This window comes from Ovis aries, chromosome 4, assembly GCF_016772045.2.
Source record: "Ovis aries strain OAR_USU_Benz2616 breed Rambouillet chromosome 4, ARS-UI_Ramb_v3.0, whole genome shotgun sequence".
Classification (NCBI taxonomy): Eukaryota; Metazoa; Chordata; class Mammalia; order Artiodactyla; family Bovidae; genus Ovis; species Ovis aries.
In genome coordinates, this window is record NC_056057.1 from 46,673,356 (window position 1) to 46,695,590 (window position 22,235).

The 22,235-nt window shown below is 39.9% G+C and overlaps 1 protein-coding gene across 2 annotated transcripts in view; it reads right to left on the minus strand.

Annotated features, from left to right (window-relative positions):
- Window positions 1-20,565, minus strand: part of RELN (reelin) — a 536,122-nt gene extending 515,557 nt beyond the window's left edge. Inside the window, exon 1 of one of the 2 annotated variants that reach the window (XM_004007831.5) lies at window positions 20,054-20,565. In XM_004007831.5, the coding sequence (XP_004007880.2) occupies window positions 20,054-20,279 (226 nt within the window). In that variant the 5' untranslated portion in view covers window positions 20,280-20,565. 2 annotated transcript variants of the gene reach the window in all.
- Between the last annotated feature and the right edge of the window lie 1,670 nt (window positions 20,566-22,235).

Genomic DNA, 22,235 nt, shown 5'->3' on the forward strand with positions numbered 1-22,235 from the left:
TCTGCTTGCATCCTTTTTCTTCCCTCCCCATTCTCTTTTTTGTTATGTCTCTCTCTCTCTGCTCCTTCTCTTTCCTCTGTCTTGCTTTATTCCCTCTTCCCACCCTGAGTTTCCTCCATCAGCTCAGTTCAGTTCAGTAGCTCAGTCGTGTCTGACTCTTTGCGACCCCATGAATCACAGCACGCCAGGCCTCCCTGTCCATCACCAACTCCCGGAGTTCACTCAAACTCACGTCCATTGAGTCGGTGATGCCATCCAGCCATCTCATCCTCCGCCGTCCCCTTCTCCTCCTGCCCTAAATCTTTCCCAGCATCAGGGTCTTTTCCAATGAGTCAGCTCTTCACATCAGGTGGCCAAAGTACTGGAGTTTCAGCTTCAACACCAGTCCTTCCAATGAACACCCAGGACTGATCTCCTTTAGGATGGACTGGTTGGATCTCTTTGCAGTCCAAGGAACTCTCAAGAGTCTTCTCCAACACCACAGTTCAAAAGCATCAATTCTTCGGCGCTCAGCTTTCTTTACAGTCCAACTCTCACGTCCATACATGACCACTGGAAAAACCATAGCCTTGACTAGACAGACCTTTGTTGGCAAAGTAATGTCTCTGCTTTTTAATATGCTGTCTAGGTTGGTCATAACTTTCCTTCCAAGGAGTAAGCATCTTTTAATTTCATGGCTAAAATCACCATCTGCAGTGATTTTGGAGCCCAGAAAAATAAAGTCTGTCACTGTTTCCACTGTTTCCCATGAAGTGATGGTACCGGATGGATGCCATGATCTTCGTTTTCTGAATGTTGAGCTTTAAGCCAACTTTTTCACTCTCCTCTTTCATTTTCATCAAGAGGCTCTTTAGTTGTTCTTCACTTTCTACCGTAAGGGTGGTGTCATCCACATATCTGAGGTTATTGATACTTCTCCCGGCAATCTTAATTCCAGCTTGTGCTTCCTCCAGCCCAGCATTCCTCGTGATCTTAAAACTAGATGATGATGATGATACTGATGATATTAATGACGGTAACAGCAACATTGCCCTACATTTTGTATCACTTTACAAATTACAAAACATTTCCACATAATGATTTGTCACCCTCTCAAGTAAGTAAAGCCAGTATTTAATCCCCAGTGAATAAACAGATAAAGGATTAAAAGAAGTTCACATCACTGGTTATCCAGGTTAGGACTTTTCATAGACATTATCTCTTTTTTTGTTGTTATCAAAATAACCTTATGGCTACAAGCCCACTTGAGTACACTGGCTATCCCTAGGCTGCTCAGGTGGGTTGTGGGTTGGAGTACCATTAGTTGAGGGAAAAGGAAGGTTTTCAATATCACTGCTGTTTTATTTCTTTTAAAAATGTAAGTATATGTCACCAATATTAATATGTATTATGTCTATGTGGCAACAAGCTGACTGCCTTTTATGGGCTGGTTTCACATCCAGATCTCAGGCACTAGCACTCACTCACTACTGAGGACGAGCTGGTACCCTGTGAGAAATAACTGAGGAGGAACAGAGGAATCCATTATGTGACAGCAATGAGTGGCTGGCCCCATTCTCAGATGTCCCAGCAGAAAACTACTGTGAAATGAGTCAAATGTGCGGTAGTTTGAGCATTCTTTGGCATTGCCTTTCTTTGGGATTGGAATGAAAACTGACCTTTTCCAGTCCTGTGGTCACTGCTGAGTTTTCCAAATTTGCTGGCATATTGAGTGCAGCACTTTCACAGCATCATCTTTCAGGATTTGAAATAGCTCAACCGGAATTCCATCACCTCCACTAGCTTTGTTCGTAGGGATGCTTCCTAAGGTCCACTTGACTTCACATTCCAGCATATCTGACTCTAGGTGAGTGATCACACCATTGTCATTATCTGGGTCATGAAGATCTTTTTCATACAGTTCTTCTGTGTATTCTTGCCACGTCTTCTTAATATCTTCTGCTTCTGTTAGGTCTATACCATTTCTGGCCTTTATTGTGCCCATCTTTGCATGAAATCTTCCCTTGGTATCTCTAATTTTCTTGAAGAGATCGCTACTCTTTCCCATTCTGTTGTTTTCCTTTTTTTCTAGCAAGATGTAAAACTAGGTTGTTTTTACCCCTTCTTGGTTCATATGCAATTTGTCTTCTTCCTCCATCCTTTCTTATTCATTTTTCGAGTGCTGTAAAAGTGCCTCCTAAAAATGGAAGAAAACTGACCTTTCCAAATATTGGTAAAAACATTCAGAGAGCTCAACAGAACACCTACATACAAAATATATAAAAATCAATAGTGTTCCTATATACTAGAAATGGTCAATTAGAAGATGTACTGTAAAAGATCACTTGCACTATAGAATAAAATACTTAAGAATTAGTGGTTAAAAAAAGAGAATTAGTAGGAGGAAAATGTTCTGTTCAAGGAATGGTAGTGAGGAAACTGACAGAACACATAGAAAAACATTATATCAGTACCATACTTCCCAGACATGAAAGAAGTCCAACTTATTTGAGAATTAAATGCAAAAACAAAATGACTAAGAGAGAATATAAGAGTGTTTTCATAATCTGAGGGTTCAGGAAGGTTTTGTATGCATGACACTAAAGGATGAAATCATACAATACTGATTACAGCTAACATTTACCAGCTTATTATATACCAAATATATTTCACTATGTCATGTCACAATGTAAGTCTTCCTTTTACATATAATGAAATGGGACTTAGAGGTGTTAAGTAGCTTTCACAGCAGTGTATACAATCCACCTTCATTATTCACAGATTCCATGTTTGTTAATTCACCTGCCCTCTGAAATTTACTTGTAACTCCAAAAGCAATACTTATGGCAATTTCACAGTCATTCACATGCACAGAGTGCAAAATATTTGAGTCGCCTAACATGCACAGTGCCAGCTGAACAAGGCAAGTGTCTGCCTTTTTTATTTCAACTCCCATACTGTAAACAAGTATCCTTTTCAAGTTCTATTTAGCCTCATTTTCACATTTTTGTGCTTTTTGTTGGTGATTTCGCTGCTGAAAATGCACTCCCCCCCACACACACACAGTGCTGGAGTGCTGTCTAGTGCTCCTAAGAGCAAGAAGGCTGTGATGCATCTAACAGAGAAAATACGTTTATGTGCGAATTATGGTACCGCTGGCCATGAGTTCAATGTTAACAAATCAGCAATGTATATTCAATAAGGTGTCTTTAAACAGAAGCACACATAAAACATGTATTGATCTGTTATGAAAATGTGACCAGAGGTTCACAGGAATCTAACTCTCTATTTCTTCTAGGAGCCACAGTTCAGTATTTAATTCAGTGTTCCCAGAGATGTTATAGAATAAAACTATCACATATAATGAGAACCAACTATTAAAACAAAGTAGCAGAGTCAGGACTACAATTCAGGTATGTCTGATTCCAGAGATCACACCTGTCATTCCTCTCTGAAAAGAGAAGACAACAGATTGGTTTGACTACATAAAAATTAAAAGATAAAGAACAAACTGGGGAAAAATACTTGTAACATTTATTACAAAGGATGACTAACATTAATAAAGATTTCTTCAAACCAATATGAAAAGGGGGAACTTTAAAATAGAAAAATGAGTAAAGGATCTAAAGAAACACACAAAGGATCACATATACAATCAATTATGAGACATACAAAAGTCTTCTACCCCTCTAATAATCAAAGAAACAAAAATAAAATAATTTAAAAATACTCTTTTTCAAACAGACAGTTTAGTGAATACTAAAAATAACTATCACTGAGTACTGGGGTGTGTGTGTGTGTGTGCAGATAGGTTGCTGGACAATGTGTAAACTAATATAATCTTTTTGGAGAACAATTTGACAGTAGGTATTAGTATTTTAGTGGTCTTAATAGATTTTGAAACAGAAATATCAGCTTTAGTTATTTACACTGTTGAGAATATTTGCACATCAGTGAGTGATAAACATGAATTAAAAAAAGACTCTTGCAATTTTGTATTTATTATCCCAAACTTGAGTATAATATTAGAGGGAATTAAAAACAGCTGCTGTTGTTGTTCAGTCTCTGTCATGTCCAAATCTGTGCAACCACACTGACTACAGCATGCCAGGCTTCCCTGTCCTTCACTATCTCCCTGAGTTTGCTCAAACTCATGTCCATTGAGTTGGTGACACCATCCAACCATTTCATCCTCTGTTGCCCCATTCTCCTTCTACCCTCTATTTTCCCCAGCATCAGGGTTCTTTTCCAATGAGTTAGCTCTTCACATCAGGTGGCCGAAGTATTAGAGTTTCCATTTCAGCGTCAGTCCTTCCCATGAACATTCACAGTTGATTTCCTTTAGGATTGACTGGTTTGATCTCCCTGCTGTCCAAGGGACTCTCAAGAGTCTTTTCCAGCTGACCCTTCTACAGTTGACCCTTGAACAACAAGGGGTTGGGGCACCTACTCCCTACTCAGTTGAAAATCCACACATAACTTTATACTTGGTCTGCTATATCCATGGTTCTGTATCTGTAGATTCAACCAGCCTCAGAACACATGGTACAGCAGTACATACTATACTTATTGAAAAAATCCTCATATAAGTGGACCCAAGCAGTTCAAAGCCATGCTGCATGTCAGCATGTCAATTTATATTTGTATACATCCATACAATATAATACTATGTAGTCACTAAACAAAGATGAAGCTCTGCAATTATTGCATGATACTGAAAATATAAGCTGAGTGAAAAAAGCCAACTGGTAGGTATAGCTTGATCCCATTCCTGTCTGAATATACATTTCCAGGCAAAACATATGACTGCTTATAAGCAAGAGATTAGATTTAGAGATACTTTCCTCTCTCACGCTGCAAGGATTCAGTCCTGAGGACCATCTCAAAGAGGATTTCACTGGTTCACATAACTTAATTTGCTAAATTTTCCCACTGAGTATTGCCTAGAATTACAGGGCAAAGAGGTGTGGTATTATCTCCCCGAAATGCACTAACAGGACTGGAATGCAGGTAAGGTATAGGAAGATTCCATGTCACAACTGCTGGTGGCAGTCACCTGATTTCTGTTTAGAATAGAGGGGGCAGTCATCCACTATGGATTCCTGAAGTTTAACACCACTAGATTTAGGGAGAAAGAAGCCCATGATGAAATACAGCATCGCTGTCGGACAGAAGCGTACCCCGACAAAAAAAGAAAAAATGAAGCCTGAGAGTAACAGAAGTAGCTTGAGAGCTAAATTAGAAAGAACAAGAAACTTACACATTTTGCATTTCATATGTGGGCACTTCTGGTTTATTAACATTTCTTTGATAAAAAAGAAGGTAGATACTTCATACACTGCTAATATACGTAGGCACAAGATAATATACATGTCATACAAGACTGGATAGAAATACTTTTGATTGGCACTCATGAAAGATACCATCAGCAAAAGAGTAGTTCCTGATGTCAGCAATTTCTGATTCCATGATTCCACAGTTGACGATATTGAATCCCAAAAAGAATTCTGTGCAGGAAAGTAAGCTAAATCCTGCTGAAAAAAAGCAAAGGTTCCCTGAAAGGCTTAAGTAAAGGCACCTGACATTTGCATGCCACAACCGTGGTCAGTAGCAATAATTCAATACACATAGTATATGGGACAGCTTTTTCAAAAGCATTTTGAATAGTGGCTAGGACAAACCAGGTAATGGCAGAATGTTACTGTATCAACTAAGAGTCCTTTGTGGTTCTGGGGGATCCACTTGCCCCACAAGAAAAGAAATATAAACAAATGAAATCAATGCACTAACAATGCATAGTTATGATAATCCATAATTTAAAATAGGATAAGGAAAATATTTATGCAAATATTTATCTTGTCTCTGAGTAGGAAAAGACTCCCCAAGCACAAAAGCAATATGAGAGAACAAAAGAAACAAAAATATATCTGTTTTCATAAATTTACTAACATAATCTACAAATAAAAATTCATGACAAAAATGAAAATAAAACCACAACCGGAGTGGAGGAGGGGAAGAATTGTGCCAAATTTAGAAAGATGTATAAAAATATTCACCATAGTGTTTAGAATCTTGAAAACAAAATGAAACTGACAAAAATGTCAAAGATTTATAAATTTATAAATTATGTACAGCCATTCAATAAAGTATTATGCCTGTCTTAGAATTATATATATTTTGAAAAATATCAATAAAATGAGCGCATAACGCTAAGAGAAAAAAAGGTTATAAATCCTATTTCCATCAATATAGATCTGTTTACTCACAGAAAAAAGAGTGGCAGCAAGTGCATGACAACAGTAATGCCTAACATTATTTTCTGTGCCAGGCACTGTGTTGCTCTTTATATGAACTCTCTCATTGAAGTTTCATAACAAACCCATGAGCCGGGTATTATCATCACTGCTATTTTTCAGAAGGGAAAACTGAGACACAGAGAGGTGAGATCACTTGCTCAAGGCCACAAAGCTTGAAAGTGCAAAGTCCAGAATGAACCAGTTCGTGCGCCATCCACAACCATAAATTCCTAAGAGCTAAGTTTCCTCTGACTTCAAAGGATACTTTATAAAGTAAAGTACCCACATATACCAGAAATAGAGCGGGGGAAAGAATCTTCAATCTTATCTATAAGAGGAAGCAATTCTCACTAACAACTCCTGGCAACATTCATGTTGAAATCCGTAATTCATGTTTGGAACCTCTGATGCTCTCAACTTACAAGGTATCAATAAATCAAATGTAATGAAGAGCCAGAATTCTAAGCTGTTGTTCCCTTCATATATTCATCACTGCCCAAATAGAGTTCTCTTCAAAGATGAAATCTTTTGTTTCCTTTTTTTGTGTGTTTTCTTTAAGATTCCTACGTATCTGTTGAGTACGAAGCCAAGCTATTTCGGTCTCTTTTCTGCCCATTATTTATTCCCATTCAGATGAAAATTTAAATGCAAACTATCTACCCATTCATCAAAATTGCTTCAAATTTATTTATGGTGCAGCACAGAGGAGCTTCTGGGAATAAGAGCTTCAAGTCTATTATAGTTTCTATTAATAATTGTAGTCACTAATTGCTATGAGAACTTTTTTGGATATGCTAACATATAGTTAAAGCAAAGCCAATCCAACAGACTACTATAAATAGAGTTGCATAGTCTCAGAAAAGTCATGAGAATATTGCAAGTTTGGAGGGTGGGAAAGTAGAAACATGGTTTTTACATTTTTTAAAACACTGTTATCATGGATTCAAAAGGCCAAATTGTACTCACAAATCCATTTTTTATAAATTTTCCTCTTATTTTGAATATCACTTTCACATAACAATTTTAAACATAACTGAAGTTAGACGGGGTTCTCAAGTGCTATTTTTGCTCATTAATTCATTATATCAAAATGTTTTACATGGCTGCTGTAAGCTAGCCACTATCCTAGGCACAGGAAACAGAGCAGCAAACAAAACAGACAAAAATCCCTGCCTTGCTGGAACTTAAAGGCATTATTCTGAGGGTTCCAGAAAGCAAACAAGGTAAAGAGTAAACTACATAGGTGATGATAACACCTATGAAGGAAAATAAAGCAGTCCAGAGGGATACGGAATACTGGGTGGCATGGGGAGACTAAGCTTTAAAGACTATAGACAGGGAGAAACTCAGTGAAAAGGGGATGTTTGAAGACACACGTGAATTAGGAAGGGAGGGAGCATGGGGCTATCTGGGGAACTGCATGCTAGAAAGGGGAACAGACAGTGCCAAGGTTCTGAGACAGAACTGAGCCCTTTATGTGTTTGAGGAACAAAAAAGAAGCCTGCATAATTTCAGAGGAAGAGTAAGAGGAAAGTTAGTAAGATATGAGTTCAGAAAAGTTACAATGGGGCCAGGTGCTATGGGCCTTCAACGCCATGCCAAGGATTTTCTCTTTTTCTCAGGAAGAAGGGGAACAACAAAAAGGATGGATAGAATTACAAAAGATTTTATCTTTCAAATTCAGGCAATATTGTTGGGAAAACAGAGGCAGACCCACTGTTCCAGGCAACTTGGTGGATTGGATGGTTGTCCTAGGTGTGGAGCAGAGGGTTGGTTTGAACCGAATCACTCTGTCTGCTGTGTTAAGACTAGAATGAAGGTGACAAGCATTGAAGCAGGAGAAGTGATCAGCAGCCCGCTGTAATCCAGGTGTGAGGAGGTGGTGGCCACGGCAGAATCTGGGTGTGTATTAACGTAAAGCTGGACTTGGGACCAGATGTGGAATGTTAGGGAAAGAACATTTTGGGGACTGAAAAACTATTGTGACTCAGCTGGCAAAAAAGGAGATGAGGAGACTCGAAGAGGAGCTACTCTGGGGGTGGCAGGGTTAGGGGAAATAAGCAGCTCATTTGGGGGTATATTAAGTTTGAGATGCCAGTAGACATCCAAGTGGAGATACTGACTGGGGTGTAAGAGCGAGGAATTCAGGAAGTCAGGAAAGAGTCACCAACATACAGGTGGCACTTAAAGCGTCATAATGGATGGCATCTTTGGGGAGATAGGGCAGATGAAAAAGAAAAAAGGAGAAAGGACAGAGCCCTGGGTGCCCCAACACCACAGAGCGAAGGAGGAGAAGAATAAAGGGCGAAAGAAGACAGAGACATTTTCACATCTTCTTAGTGAATATTGGGATGGTTTGTCTACAGCAATGCATGAAGGCAGAGGCATGTACTCATTAATTTACCTTCAATATTCCCTTACAGATCACTGAATCTAAGATCCTTCAGGGACTGAGGTAGAGAGAAAAGTGTACACATCTCAGAGAATCTGGTTTTCATGTACAAGGATAGGCAGTCTGTATTGAAGTGTGCAGCTTTGAAAAGAGAATCAGACACTCTTATAAGAACACAAAAGCATGGTAAGTCACTTTTAGGTTGGATCTATATCCATAATAAAAAGATAATTTGCCCTTCAACGCTTGCCCTCAAAACACCGCTAAAATCTTCACATATAATGAAGAATGCAATAGGACCCCAGAGAACACTGCTTCTCCATATGATCTGTGTCAATACTTTCTTTCCCAGAGGTCATTTTACACTTTTTTCTCCCCTTAACCATGTATTGTGAATATTGTGGCACTCATCTGTTGTTTCTGCCTGCCTTACACTCATTTCTCCTTCTTTGGGGTAACAGCATGAATTTTCCTTCAGAAAGAGATACCCCTCTGATCTTAACATCTATCTCAGTGGGATGGCCATAGCCCAGGTCAGTCAATGAAACGTGTGGTCCCAGGAATTAGAATTCATTGACAACAAGAAAGCAAAGGAGTTGGAGAGGTTTCATCCAAGCTGTGGGGCCAGAAAAGCCTGAAAATGGGGGTGAGGGGTGGATAAAGTCTTAAAAAGTTAGAAAATCATGACTCTTACACCATGATTCCTTTAGCAGTTGACTCCCTTTTCCATGATACTCTATCATCATTTCTAAGTCTAATGTCTGGATTTTCCTTCCATTCTAAACTGCTTCCTATTAATGAATTCCTTTAGCCCACGTTAGCCAGAACCAGTTTCTGTGGCTGGCAGCCAGGGTACTCTGGCACACCTGCCCTTCTCCAAACTTTACAGCTCTGTGGTGGCTCATAATAAAACTTATAATCTTCACGTGGGTCCATGTCACAACATAAGTAAAAATAAAGGTTTAAATCTATTGTAACCAAAATAAAAGCTTAAGAAATCATTTTATTTGGTAATATTTCAATAGCCAACCTAAATTCCAATATAAATCTTTTACTGACAAATACTTTTAAGAAGAAACATTCTTCTTATTCACTGGAAATATCTGTCTTTAATTAACCAAAGCAATGAACTTTGTTTTTTACCAGTTGTTTCTATAAGATGACAACCAAGCCTGTACCTCGCTCAAGATTTCCTCCTTTCATGTTTGCGGAGCTTCCATGTTTTTCATTATATTGTAGAAATATGTGGGAATCCCTGGCATAGCTGAGACAGGACAAACTTGTCTAGACGTACAAAAATCACTCAGCAATGTGGGTCAAATCAATTAAGTATTATTTTAACAATTGTGAAGAGCTTGATCTCCAGAGCATTTGCATTTTACTTCAACGGATACAAATAGGTATCCCTTGGGTACTCATTAGTGATACCAATCTTAAATTTTAATTTATTATAGTTTTCTGTATGTTTAAAATGCTTCACGATTCATTTGGAATGAAGTGTCTGCCTCTTTGAGAGAAATATTCACAGTTTAATACCTGTATCAGGTCAGGTCACCCAGTAACTAGCCTCTGGGTTTCCTACACCACCCTGGAGGCTCACGGATCTGCCATTAGAGCTACAACTCGGCACAGCTCACCGGTGAATGCTAAACAAAGAGATGATCTGCTCTGTCCTGCCTGAGGAAGGAAATGATCTCTATGTGGACCTTCTCTACATTTTTTGATAATAGCTTTATAAGGCTACTGTCCTTTTGTTAATGTCCAATGAAGCAAATTTTTCTCCCCTAGTGAAAGCATAAGCCTTCCTCCCTTCAGGCCCTCTGTGGGTTTGACACAGGAAGCTCCCAGCCTGAATCTGTCCTCCACCCTCTGATTTAGCTTCCACCAGGGGTCAGTGGCTCTCCGCCCAGATCTGATGACAAACTTTAGGATAAATTATAAGGTTGACAATTCAGGAAACACTGGTATTACCACCATAATTCATGTGTCACCTCACCTGGTTGCCACCAAACCTCCAATTGACCTCTGCCCTCCTTGGAAGGAGGTGAATTAATTTGGGGACAAGGGCAGGAGATGCTTAGCCCTTTTCCTCCTCATTCAAAAAAGCTCAATAGAAAGTGGTATTTAAAAATCTGAATCTGAAAAATAACCCTACAAAGGCAAGTACAAAGCAACTCGTTATTCCACTGGTGTCTCTATCACTGTGAGAGCACACCTCTGACAAGCAAGGTCAGACACTGTACAACGCCCTGGACTGTCACTAGGCCTTTCACTGTGAAGCCCATCACTCAACTTCACAGGCTCTACCCACAGACTGGTAACACTTAAAGGAATTTCCAAAAGAAAGAAATACGTTACAAATAGATGAACTGCAATGAAAATCTTTTCAAATGTCTCTGTATCTAAATTTACAGTTTTCCTCTTATATTCATGTCCTACTCAAGTTCTAACAGTAAATCAGAGAAGAAATTTCCTATTTACTTGAAAATCTTCACTAAAATTACATTCATCAAAATGTTAATAAATTTCAGCAAAATTTGCAAATCACTTTCTCATATTTCTATTCATGATGATAGTTTAAAGGTATGTTAACTCTTTTAAGTCAACAGTGAACTAAATGATATCTTTGCTTTGTGCTTTATCTGGAAGGTGATTCTAGTCAAGGAGTATTTAGGACTATAAAATCCTGGTCTTGTTTGGCATGGATATAATCTTTCTGGTTTCACTTTGCAGTCTTTATTTTAAATAACAAAATTAGCTTTTGCTTTTCCTTATTTTCCCTCTGTTAAAATGTCTTTTGTTATGTTTTATTATTATCTCTTTCTTGAAATAATTCTCATTTCTAAAAATAAATGCATATTAGATAAAAATACGGGTTCTGAAGCAAGACGGACTGAGCACTCTTGCATGACAGTTTTATGATCTTGGGCAAAACACTTATTTTTCTGTGACTTAAGTTTTTACATCCAGAAAAGGAGGATAGCAATACCCACCTCATGAGGTTCTTGTGAAAATTACATGAATTAACATACATAAAGCAAATAGATCAGTACCTGACACATACTAAGGGCTTCTTTAGGACTTGCTATTGTTAATGTTGTTGTTATTTATTCCTAAGTTCCTGAATTACCTTTCTAAAAATTTTTAATAGTATCAGTGCGTGGAATGGGAATATGAACTCATCTTTCAAAAAAAAAAGGCCTACAAGCAAGTAATTTCCTTATATTCATCACAAACATTGGACATGTAACATTTTTTGCAGGATGAGGTTATAGAAAGTGTTTACATGAAAAAAAGGAAGTAAGAAAAGATCTGCAACTATGATCATAGGATATTTCAACATTCATAACAAAGGTGGCCTAGACAAAAAGATTACTTGTTCCTAAAGGTAAGGCTGAGATGCCTGTTTCCTCTGAAAATACACAGCAAGCAAGAGAGAAATGACAATACTGGATTTGGTCCTAGAGGCTGAGCCAGACATAACAAACAAGGTTAAGGTTGGGGCAGAGCTCATGTTCACAATCATGTCACACATCAAGTATTTTAAGTGTCAACAGGATTTACATTTGGTGATACTGCATTTTAGACAAATAGGACTGACAGGAAATAAAGTTTACAAACAAACTCACTAGCATAAATTATCAATTACAAGAAACTCCAGAAATTGAAGGTTGGGCACAGGTTACCTTCTCAAAACCTCAGTAAAAAGTTAGCATACAATGCAGTCTTTTGTCACCTGCAGAAGTATTAATAGTACATCTTGAAGAAAACTCTGAAAATGTACCATCAAAAGTGTCTTACTAAATATCACAGTTCCATCAATGTGACCAAAAGCAATTCTATGGGAGAACTGGAGCACTTCAGAGCTCAATACAAGAATTGGGACAAATCTAGAAGAGAATGCAAAATGGATCATTTATGCATTTAGAAGAAATAATTAGAATTACACAGGTGCAAATAACAAGAACTTGACTGATTTCTCTTACGATACAAGAAGTCCATAAGAGGTATTCCAGGGCTGATACAGCTGTTCAGGTATAAACTTTGACTGCATAGAGCATTTTCTAGTAAAGGGATGGTCTCTATCATCACCTCAGTCACCTCAAGTTATTTCCTTCAGTTCCTGCTGAACTCCTCGTCCACCACCATTATCTTGCTTAGTAGTGCCTGGCTCTTTATGACCCCATGGATTGTACCCCACCAGGCTCCTCTGTCCATGGAATTTTTCAGGCAAGAATACTGTTGTAGCATGTAGGATCCAGTTTCTGACTACAGATCCAACCAAGGGTTCCCTGCATTGGGAGTGTGGAGTCTTGAGTCACTTGACCAGTACGAAAAGTCCCTAAAATAGGTTTTAATGAAGAAAGACTGTGGAACTTACTCCAGAGCAACACACCTCCCTTTCTAACTCCCAATCTAGTGTTCATGCCAAGGTCTCTATCCTGTTTATAACCTGTTAAGTGCCAGGTACCCTGAAAGGTGTCATCACTATTTCATAGCTATGCAACTGTCAGGAGTCTTAGCAAAGAGACTAGAAAGTAAAGGATATAACTTGAGGTGACTAAGGTGATGATAGAAACAGTCCATCCCTTTATTAGAAAAGCCTTTATGAACTCAAGCATTCAAGACATCAAATCAACCTGCCTTCTAGAGTTAAGCTAATTCAGTGTGCGTTTTCCTAAACTGTACCTCTTCCTCATGGTGTGTGTATATTTATATACATATGCTTCCATACACAGACTTCTGATTCTGCAGTTTGACTCCATAGCAGACAGTGGGGAAAGTAGCTGACTCAGAATTAAACAGCTACTGGCTTGAAAGTTCTTCTGAGAGATTTTACAGTGTAGGAGGAAGAACCTACTTTCCTATTAGGAATAACTATCCTATGATTTTTAGAAAGGGCAAGTGCATGTCACAGAAAGATGAAGCTTTTTTTTTTTTTTTTTTAGAGAGAAATAACAAGAGCCAACTCATCCACTTTTATTATTATAAATATCCAATGAATAAAATACATGGTAATTACACACTGTCTGTATATACACTAATATTTTTCATGTTATAGAGGAGAGAAAGGTTGAGATAGTGACAGTAAATCTGAAAGGAAGAAAGAGAAAGAATTAAAGGAGCAAAGGAATCAAGTTTTGAAGCAGGGAAGAAGGAAGACGAGAGGGAAGACAAGGCCCTGTGATGTGAAGGGAAAGAGCAAAAGAAGAAAGAAAATGAAAAAAAAAAATAGGAGAAGGAAGACAGGGGACATGGGAGAAAGCACGTGAGATGCAGGTGGAAGGAGACGGGGGCAGAGCAGGAAAGGCCGAGAATGCCGATTCTGAGGCGGGCGTAGCGCTTATTGGTAAACCACCATCAGCCCTTCTTCACGTCCCTTGGTGCACAGGCGCCAACATCCACCAATAACCGGGACTATCTGAAACACTCATGAGTTCTCACATAGCTTCAGAGTCCTTTAATCAATGAAATTTAGTTTGCTTCCCAAAGTTTTACGTTTCTAAGGAAAGCTAAATTAGCATTAAAAGATAACCTGGGTTTTCAATGTTTACTTGGGAACCTCATAATTCCTATAACTATCTCTTTGTGGCATTCAAAAACTATCTAATTACATTTTTTGAATAATTAGAGCTGCCTTAAGCCACAAATCAACATCTGTACATTTGTAGTGATCCTTCTACACACTCCAAATCCAGCTGCTACCCTTCGCTCCTACAGGACATCAAATAGAAAGGAAAAATATGTGTGGTTTTAGAGAAGCACACGTTAGAAATAATTGGTTAACCCGTAGGCACAGCATTCAACCCTTCAGAAGCTCTGCCTTCAATGAGATGGGCATGGCAGGTGACCATGGCAAAAATTACTCTCTAAGCTGCACAACAGACACCAAAGTGAGATCACCTCATGTGGAATTTCCTGAGAGCCAAAAGTATTTTTTTTTTTAATATACCACTCTTGTGTTTGAGCAGCCATTAAGAAATCTTCATATCTGAAAATTCAGTTCTAATTTCTGAATATATGTTCTTAATATTTCTTTAAGTTTAATAAGATTGATAGTTTTATTGTTTTATAAATAACTTTAAAATCAGTGGGGTAGGAGAGGGGTGGATTAACCACCCAAGTTATCCTTGAAGCCAAAACATTTAGATAAATGAATTTTCTTTATCATATGTGTGTTATGTCATCACCCAATCATAGTGCAAAGCACTTCTTTGCACACTGAATCTACCCCTTCTAACCAAAAGCACTGAGTGTAGGGTTATCCATTCTTTTCTATTTTTATATGACATAAAGAATTTTTAAAAGAAGAAAGAGCTTTATATTTTTCTGTGAAAATATATACAAGATTTTTTTAATGCCAGTGTTTAAAAAGTACCAGTAACTCATTTATGCTTTTCCAGTGTAAAGGCTACCTGAAATATATTTCAAATATACATGCATTAGCAACTATTTGTGAACATTAAAGACATAATAAATGTCAAGGTGTCATCTGAAGTCATTGGAAGAGTAAGTATGGCTTAATATGCAACATATTCTATATAACTAATAATGTAAGATTTCCAGATCATCTATAGAGTTGACCAATTCCAGGCACGGGAAAAATAAATCAAAGATAAGTTCTAGATATTATCTTTTGAATGATACTATTTATGGAAAAAAATGTGAAAACACCTACCATTTTTTAAAGGTGAAAAGACAAATTTATTGGAATAAGATGGTTCTATGAAAAATATATGATTACAATGATAGAACTTCTATTCTTTACCATTTTTGATTAAAATAAAAATAATAGTTTAAAATAAAGATTCATAAAAATTAGAGGAAAATATTCTAATTAAATAATTTCTAGTAATGTAGTGATATGACTGAAGTAAGAACATCTGCCTAAATTAGATGTTTTCAATTATGATTCTAAAGATCAATTTTTTTGAAATTCACACAGGGAATATATATTAAATCAATGTTTATATGATTTAAGAAACAATTTGAATCACATCAGTAGAACATATCTGAAATAAGTTGTAGAGCACGAGATGAAATATAAGACAAGTAGAGGAAAATGCTTTAAAATGTTCAGGTGTTCATAGTTATATACAAGCAGGACACAGATGCAGTTCACTTATAAATTGCATTTGACAAATGATTCTGAGCTTAAATATGCTGATTCCAGAGTCAGAGACATATAAAGAACAAATATTTACTCACCCAATCAATAACCCAGTTACCTCAGCAATAGCAGATTGCTATTAATTCAAATAATTGCTAATTCAAATAACTGCAATATTAAATCAAATAATTGTTATTTAATTCAAATTTTAAAAAAATCATTCCCTTGAAAGAAATTTAATCTGGAGTATATTATCAAAAATTGTATCTGACATACGTATCATTCTAGTAATTGAAGTCATTATATTGCACTGCCTTTGAATGGTGATTTTTAAATGGCAACCAGTTGATTCCAGAACACATTTAATATAATACCAAGAGTGGTTACAACAAAATACCCTAAATACTTTATCCTGATTTTACCTTTTTTACATAAACATTCTGTTTTAGCAGTTGAAATTGGTTTTCCCACACACTCCACAATATGATTAAATAAATAACAGAATGAAAATGTAGTACGGAAGAACTACCAGTAGTGATACTGAATTTACAAAATACAATCAAATCCCCTTTATAAAGCATCATGGTTTATTACCTATTCACTTCTGCTTAAAACAGATATTTTTCCTCAATAAATATTTTAGAGCATATTTTTCACTGTATTGGAACATTTCCCTTACCTTATGCCACTGTAATAATGGGTATTCTAGTCTTTTTAGAAATTCAGATAAATTGTCTCATAGAAGCTCAGGCACTTTTCACAGACTCATTTACTTAGGCTTTCACAGATAATGTTTTTGGTTTTTTTTGTTTTTTTTTCTCTTATATCTGACCTTTCCTTTCTGATGACTGAATAAAGCCCATCCTGTGAGTAGGCATTTTCTTATTACAGGATGTAAGGTTTATCCAAGTCTTTCTAGTTCAAAATATACTGTCTGCTCAATGATGCCCAAATTCTTTTAAACAGAATGGGTAAAACATCTCTCGACAGTTGTAATTAAGACTGTGGGAGAATAAAACACTGACAAGTCACAGTCACTACAAATTGGTTGGAGGAGGAGGTTTAAACAAAAGGCTAAGGAGCTGGGGTGAAGAAGAGGGATTATCGGGGGAAAGAAAAGGTGCAGACATCAACTCAATCTTTGCTTGTTTCACAATCCTGACCTGGTCCTTAGGAGAAGGAGCAGTGAATTGCCAGGTGTGGCTGGGGAAGAGAATGGCTACCTGACTGGACCATCTAGGTTTCCATTTCCTATTTTCCCATCATTTGCAATTTTCTACCAAAAAAAAAAAAAAAAAAGAAATTAAGGTATGGGCCTGGAAACCATGCTGTGGAAACTGACCATATTTGGAGATTTGTGCAAAAAAAGGAAATTCTAGGAAAAATTGCTCCGACCCTGAGACTTTCCTAATTCAACATGATATACATACACATAGACATATATTGCTAAATATACAACCATAACCTCTTACTGCTGAGTTTCTAAACTCATCATGCAGACACCACGGCTCATTGTGAATAACGATGCCCTTTCAAGAAAGTCATAGACAACAGATTTAAAACATACAAGAAGCTGACAACAGAGGTACCAAGTGATCAGGTGATGAGAATTAGTAGAGCTTCCAAAACTGTGAACAGATGAATACACTACTTAAAGATGGGAATATCTGACAATTCTGTTAGATACACAAATTTCAAATTCTTTGTATTGTATTTTTGTTGCGTGTTTTTTTCCAGAAGATTTTCAACAAAAATCTTACACAAATACGACACATACAGAGACCCATAATATTGTACTCTGATATTTGCCTCTCCATCTCATATTCTGTCACAGACACAAGTCTCAGAGGGTAGCTGACACAGCCTGATCTCCAGTCATGTTCTGTGTTAGGTAGCACTATATACAATACCTCTGTCTCAATGCATTCTTTTAGATAAAAAAGTAACAGTCATCAGCTGTACCCCAAAATCATTTCCTCAAATGCTGAGTTCAGTGTAAATCATAGATAAGATAGTTTTCCTGACATAACTTACATTTTAAAGACTTAAAAAATTAGAAATAAAGTCTCAAGCTAATATTTTGTATTTCTTAGTTGAAAAAAAAAATGGCCAAATAACCTCCTAGCCTAACTACAACAGTATATTAGGTTAAAATTTCTTACTATCAGTTCAATTCTTAAATAGATGTTACATAATTAATTTTAAACATTAATTTCCAAAAGTCTATAAGAAAAGGAGACATGTATAAGCATCATTTCATTTTTAAACAGTTCTTCTACCTGTAGAAAATTTTACAAGGAAAAACTTACTGAAGGCCTATAGTTACAGCCAGTTTCAAAATCTAAATATTTCACAAAACAGGTAACAGGAATTTAAAATCCTACAAAAACCATTCACAAAGTTTAGAATGATTTGATCGTCTTAAACTTACACAATAAAATTTCTCTACCTTTTCTAGTGATGGAAGAGATAGAAATTGAGACTTTCCCACACAACTTGCAACTTGAAGTGTTACACTGCAATCTTACTCTCTATCATTTATTTCTTTTCAGACTTAGAATGTGATTATGGGCAGTCTTAGGCTGACTTACATTTGCTAGCTTCATAGTAAAAGCAAAGTCTACGTCATATTTTTGGTATTTTTAAGTTTTATATGCTGGCACCTTACAAAGGATATGGAAACAGAGGGGGCAGAAATGAGGCTTTGTATTATCACAGGTCTTCTATCACAACCTGACAACCACATCTTTTAGCCCAGCCTTGACTCTCTACACCTTCCCTAAGACTCACACCAAGTGACAGGTTCAATCCACTGGTCTTCGGGTGAGGTCTGAGTTGCCATCATATTGGCTGGTCCTTTTCCTTAAAAGATTCTCATGAACTCAGGAAAACATCAGACTGCGCTTGAGAAGAGAGTAAGCACAATAAGTGCTTTAAAAGAGGGGACTAGCTACAGAAAATTAATGTTCCAAAGTCTGAAATTCCACCAAATTAGACTTCTGCTTTACAGACAAGGCTGCCGCCATGCCACAAGAAAGCTGTAAAAGCACTATTTTAAATCTCTAGTAAGCATTTAGACTAAACATTTTAAAGCGGATATGAAGGGTTTTTTAAATAGAAAACTTAAGGTTTCTTATCATTTTTATATCCATGTTTATCTGAAATGCCAGCTGCTCCGTGGATTATCTCCTGCTATGCCAATAACTGTTAGCCCACAAAAGATGGAAACTGTAACATGAAATCACTAGACAACAGTTTCTATTCGGTTGGGTATCAGTATTTTTGCCTTCAGATTCTAATTAAATAGTGCCTGTTGCCGCTTAAAAGCGCCATGGAAGTGAAATATTCAGAAGTTCCAGCGGAAATAATAGAAAATAGACAATATCTTATTTTCCCACATACTCCATTAACTAGCTTAAAACATAAAAAAATGCATGCACTACACAACATTCTATTGCTTGCAGCTAAATTGTACCTCTTCAATCATGTTTAATTTTGATGAAGGGCTCCATAATGATCCTTTTTCAAAAGGTATCTTTAAATGATAAGGAACTTCCAGTCCCTACCTGGAAATTAAAGCTGTGCAGATTAAAAAGACATAATCATTAATAAACATCACAGAGATCGTTCTAGAAAGAAAAGGCACGTTAAAATAAGAGGAGACTCAGAAAAAAACACACCATTTCCTGACATTTTCAACGCCACTTTAGAATAGAGCGCTGGAAGCAGCCGCTCCCTGTCAGGAGGGCCGTTTACTCTGAAGGAACCGAGAAGGACCCCTGGCCGAGGAGCTGCGGGAAGTTTGCGGCGGGCGGGCGACTGGCGGGGCGGCTGCGGACCCGGGCGCGTCAATCTGTCACCGGCGGGTCCGCAAAGCCTAGCGCCACTCGGCTGCCCTGCAGGGGGAACGAGAGCAGGGACAAAGGTCTGGAATCCAAGGACTCGGGTTAAGGAAACAAGAGGCGCGAATTCATTCAAGTGTCAGCTGTCAGAACCACGAGTGAGGAGGACCGAATTTTCTGGCCTTTCCCTGCCCAGAACCCCCTCCTCTCGGGGAGACGCGTGAGGGGAGCGTGGGGAGTCGGGGTGAGGGGCGACCGGTGAATAAATTCTAACTCGCAACTCTCTCCCCCACTAAGTTTGTTTTCTCTCTCACCTCCGAGCGCAAAGCTGAGGTAAGGGTTGTCACGGTTCAGGTTTAAATGGCCCCTGGGAAGAAGGAAAGCGGTATAAAGGTGCGCTGGCCGGTGAGAGCGGAGATGCTGAGGTACCTACCATGGTATTCTTGTCCCGGAACGTAGTAGGTGGGGTGGCCCGCAATGTGCAGGGAAATGAGCACCTCGCCCTGCTCCCCATCTCCTTCCAGCTCCCCGTGGTGAGTGCACAGAAAAAAGAATGGCGAAAAGCGGGGGTAATAGCCCACCGCCGCGCGCGCCCTCAGCGTCGCCCCCAGCAACAGCGCCAGGAGGAAAGTCCGCGGGGCCCAGGAACTGCGCTCCATGCCGCCGCCGCCGCCACCGCGCGCCCCGAGCGCCGCTCTCTCATTCAGTTTTGGAGGCACTGGGACCGAGGAGCCGCTCGGAGAGAATGCGAGAAGGCGGCGGACGGAGTACAGCGGGCGCGGGCGCCGAGCCCCGCCGGGAAGTTCCGCGGGAGACCGCTGCTCCCAAAGTTTCTTTGGCCCGCGGGAGCGCGGGGCCGGGCTGCGGACGCCGGGAGCGGCACGGTCGCTGCCTCGGTGCGCCGCCGCCGCCTCTGCGCGACGCCCCTCGGCCAGGCCTGGGAAAGCTCCCGCCCCCCTCCACACCTTCTTAAAGCCCCGGGCGCCGAATCCCCCCCGCCGCTGCCACACGTGTCCCGGCCGCTCCCCCGCCCCCGCGCGTCGCACGGCGCGCGCCCGCCTGGCCCCCGCCCACTCGGGCTCGCTCGCCGCACCTCGCGCTGCGCCGGGCGCACGCCTCTCGGGAGTCCCGGCGCCGAAGCCCAGTTCGCATTCTAAAGGGCCGCCGGGCGGGGTCGGGGGCCACGGAGTCCACGAAGCTGCCCTGAGGGACTTAAACGCCTGAGAGAGAGACGCTCCCGCCTAGGTGTCTGGAGGAGCAAAAGGACTGGATTGTCTCCTTTTGGCCCTCAGATTTCCCTTTTTTTTTTTTTTTTTTTTTCTGAGAGGAGGCGCGGAGGAGAAGGGCGGTGGGGACCTGTGCTGGCGCCGGCTTCTTTGTCTGCGCGTGCTGCGCCTGGCGCCCCTCGGGGCTCGCCCACCTCGGAGCCTGGGCGGCCCGCATTGGTTCTGGGGATCCGCCTGCGACCCCAAACCGCGAGGGGCCCTTGCGCTTCTTTCAGACCTAGGCCTTGCGTCCCTCCCGCTGACCCCCGCCCCGCTCCTCGCCGCAGCGACAGAGCTTCGTCTGTAGCTGGATTTAAAATGAGATTAAGCGAAAGTAGAATTGGCAGCCTCAAGTGGTGCCTGGAAATGGTGATTTGTGATGCTCGGGTGTGGGGAATTGTGTGGCGGGAAGGGCTTGCGGAGCTGCGCCCCGACAGGCGCTCTTCTCTGGACTGTTCTGTTATTCATTGCTGCTGGGTTCTTCAGGCGGAGATGGTTGTAAATTTTTAAATCGGTGTTTATTTCCTTTAAATGTCAGCTACGACCAATGTCCCTGAGACGGGGCGGGGGGAGGGGGAAATGTTCTGGGGAGATGCTGGCAGCGGTGATTGAAGCGGGTGGTAATGAGCTGCTGCACAGGAGGCTGCGGGGAAGAGAAATAAAAAGCACGTTTTTAACCGAGGACGGCTGGCAGGAGCCCTGAGGCATCCAGAGCCAGGTTGCCAGGTTTTAATGCCTCTCTCCACCCAACCTTGGCTCGCCACCAAGCCCAAATAAACCGCACGTACAGAAATGAGATTATAAAATTCGAAGGAACAGTGTCTTTGCCTGCATGGGGGGGTGGGGGGGGGTGCGGTGAGGAGCGACAAGGAGGAGTGTGAAAAGGTAATCTTTCCAAGGGGAGACCTCCATAGTTACCTCGTTGCAAAGAGAAGAGATTGGTTGTTTTCCTCTTCTCCAGGCCGAAATCAGACAGGTAAAAGGGCCACTTCTGGCTACCTTCTGGTTTCCCTCCCTTAAGAATCTCCAAGGACTCAACTGCTGTATGTATTTGATGTAATCATCGTTACTGCTGCCGCTCTGTGCTGGTGCAGGCTTTGGGCTGTAGGTAAGTTACCTGTATTTAATCCTCACACCACTCAGAGAGGCAAAAATTATCCCCATGTCACAAGAGAAGAAATGGTCAGAAATGTTAATTTGTACAATGTCAGTAACAAAGACTGTCAGTAACGAAGCAGCCTGGCTGCTGGCTCCAAAGCTTCTCATCGGGACCTACCTTGCAATTATCCACAGCAACCCTAGATAGAGGTAAGTTACCACCACCTGTTCCCCGCAGGCAGGAAGTGTTGC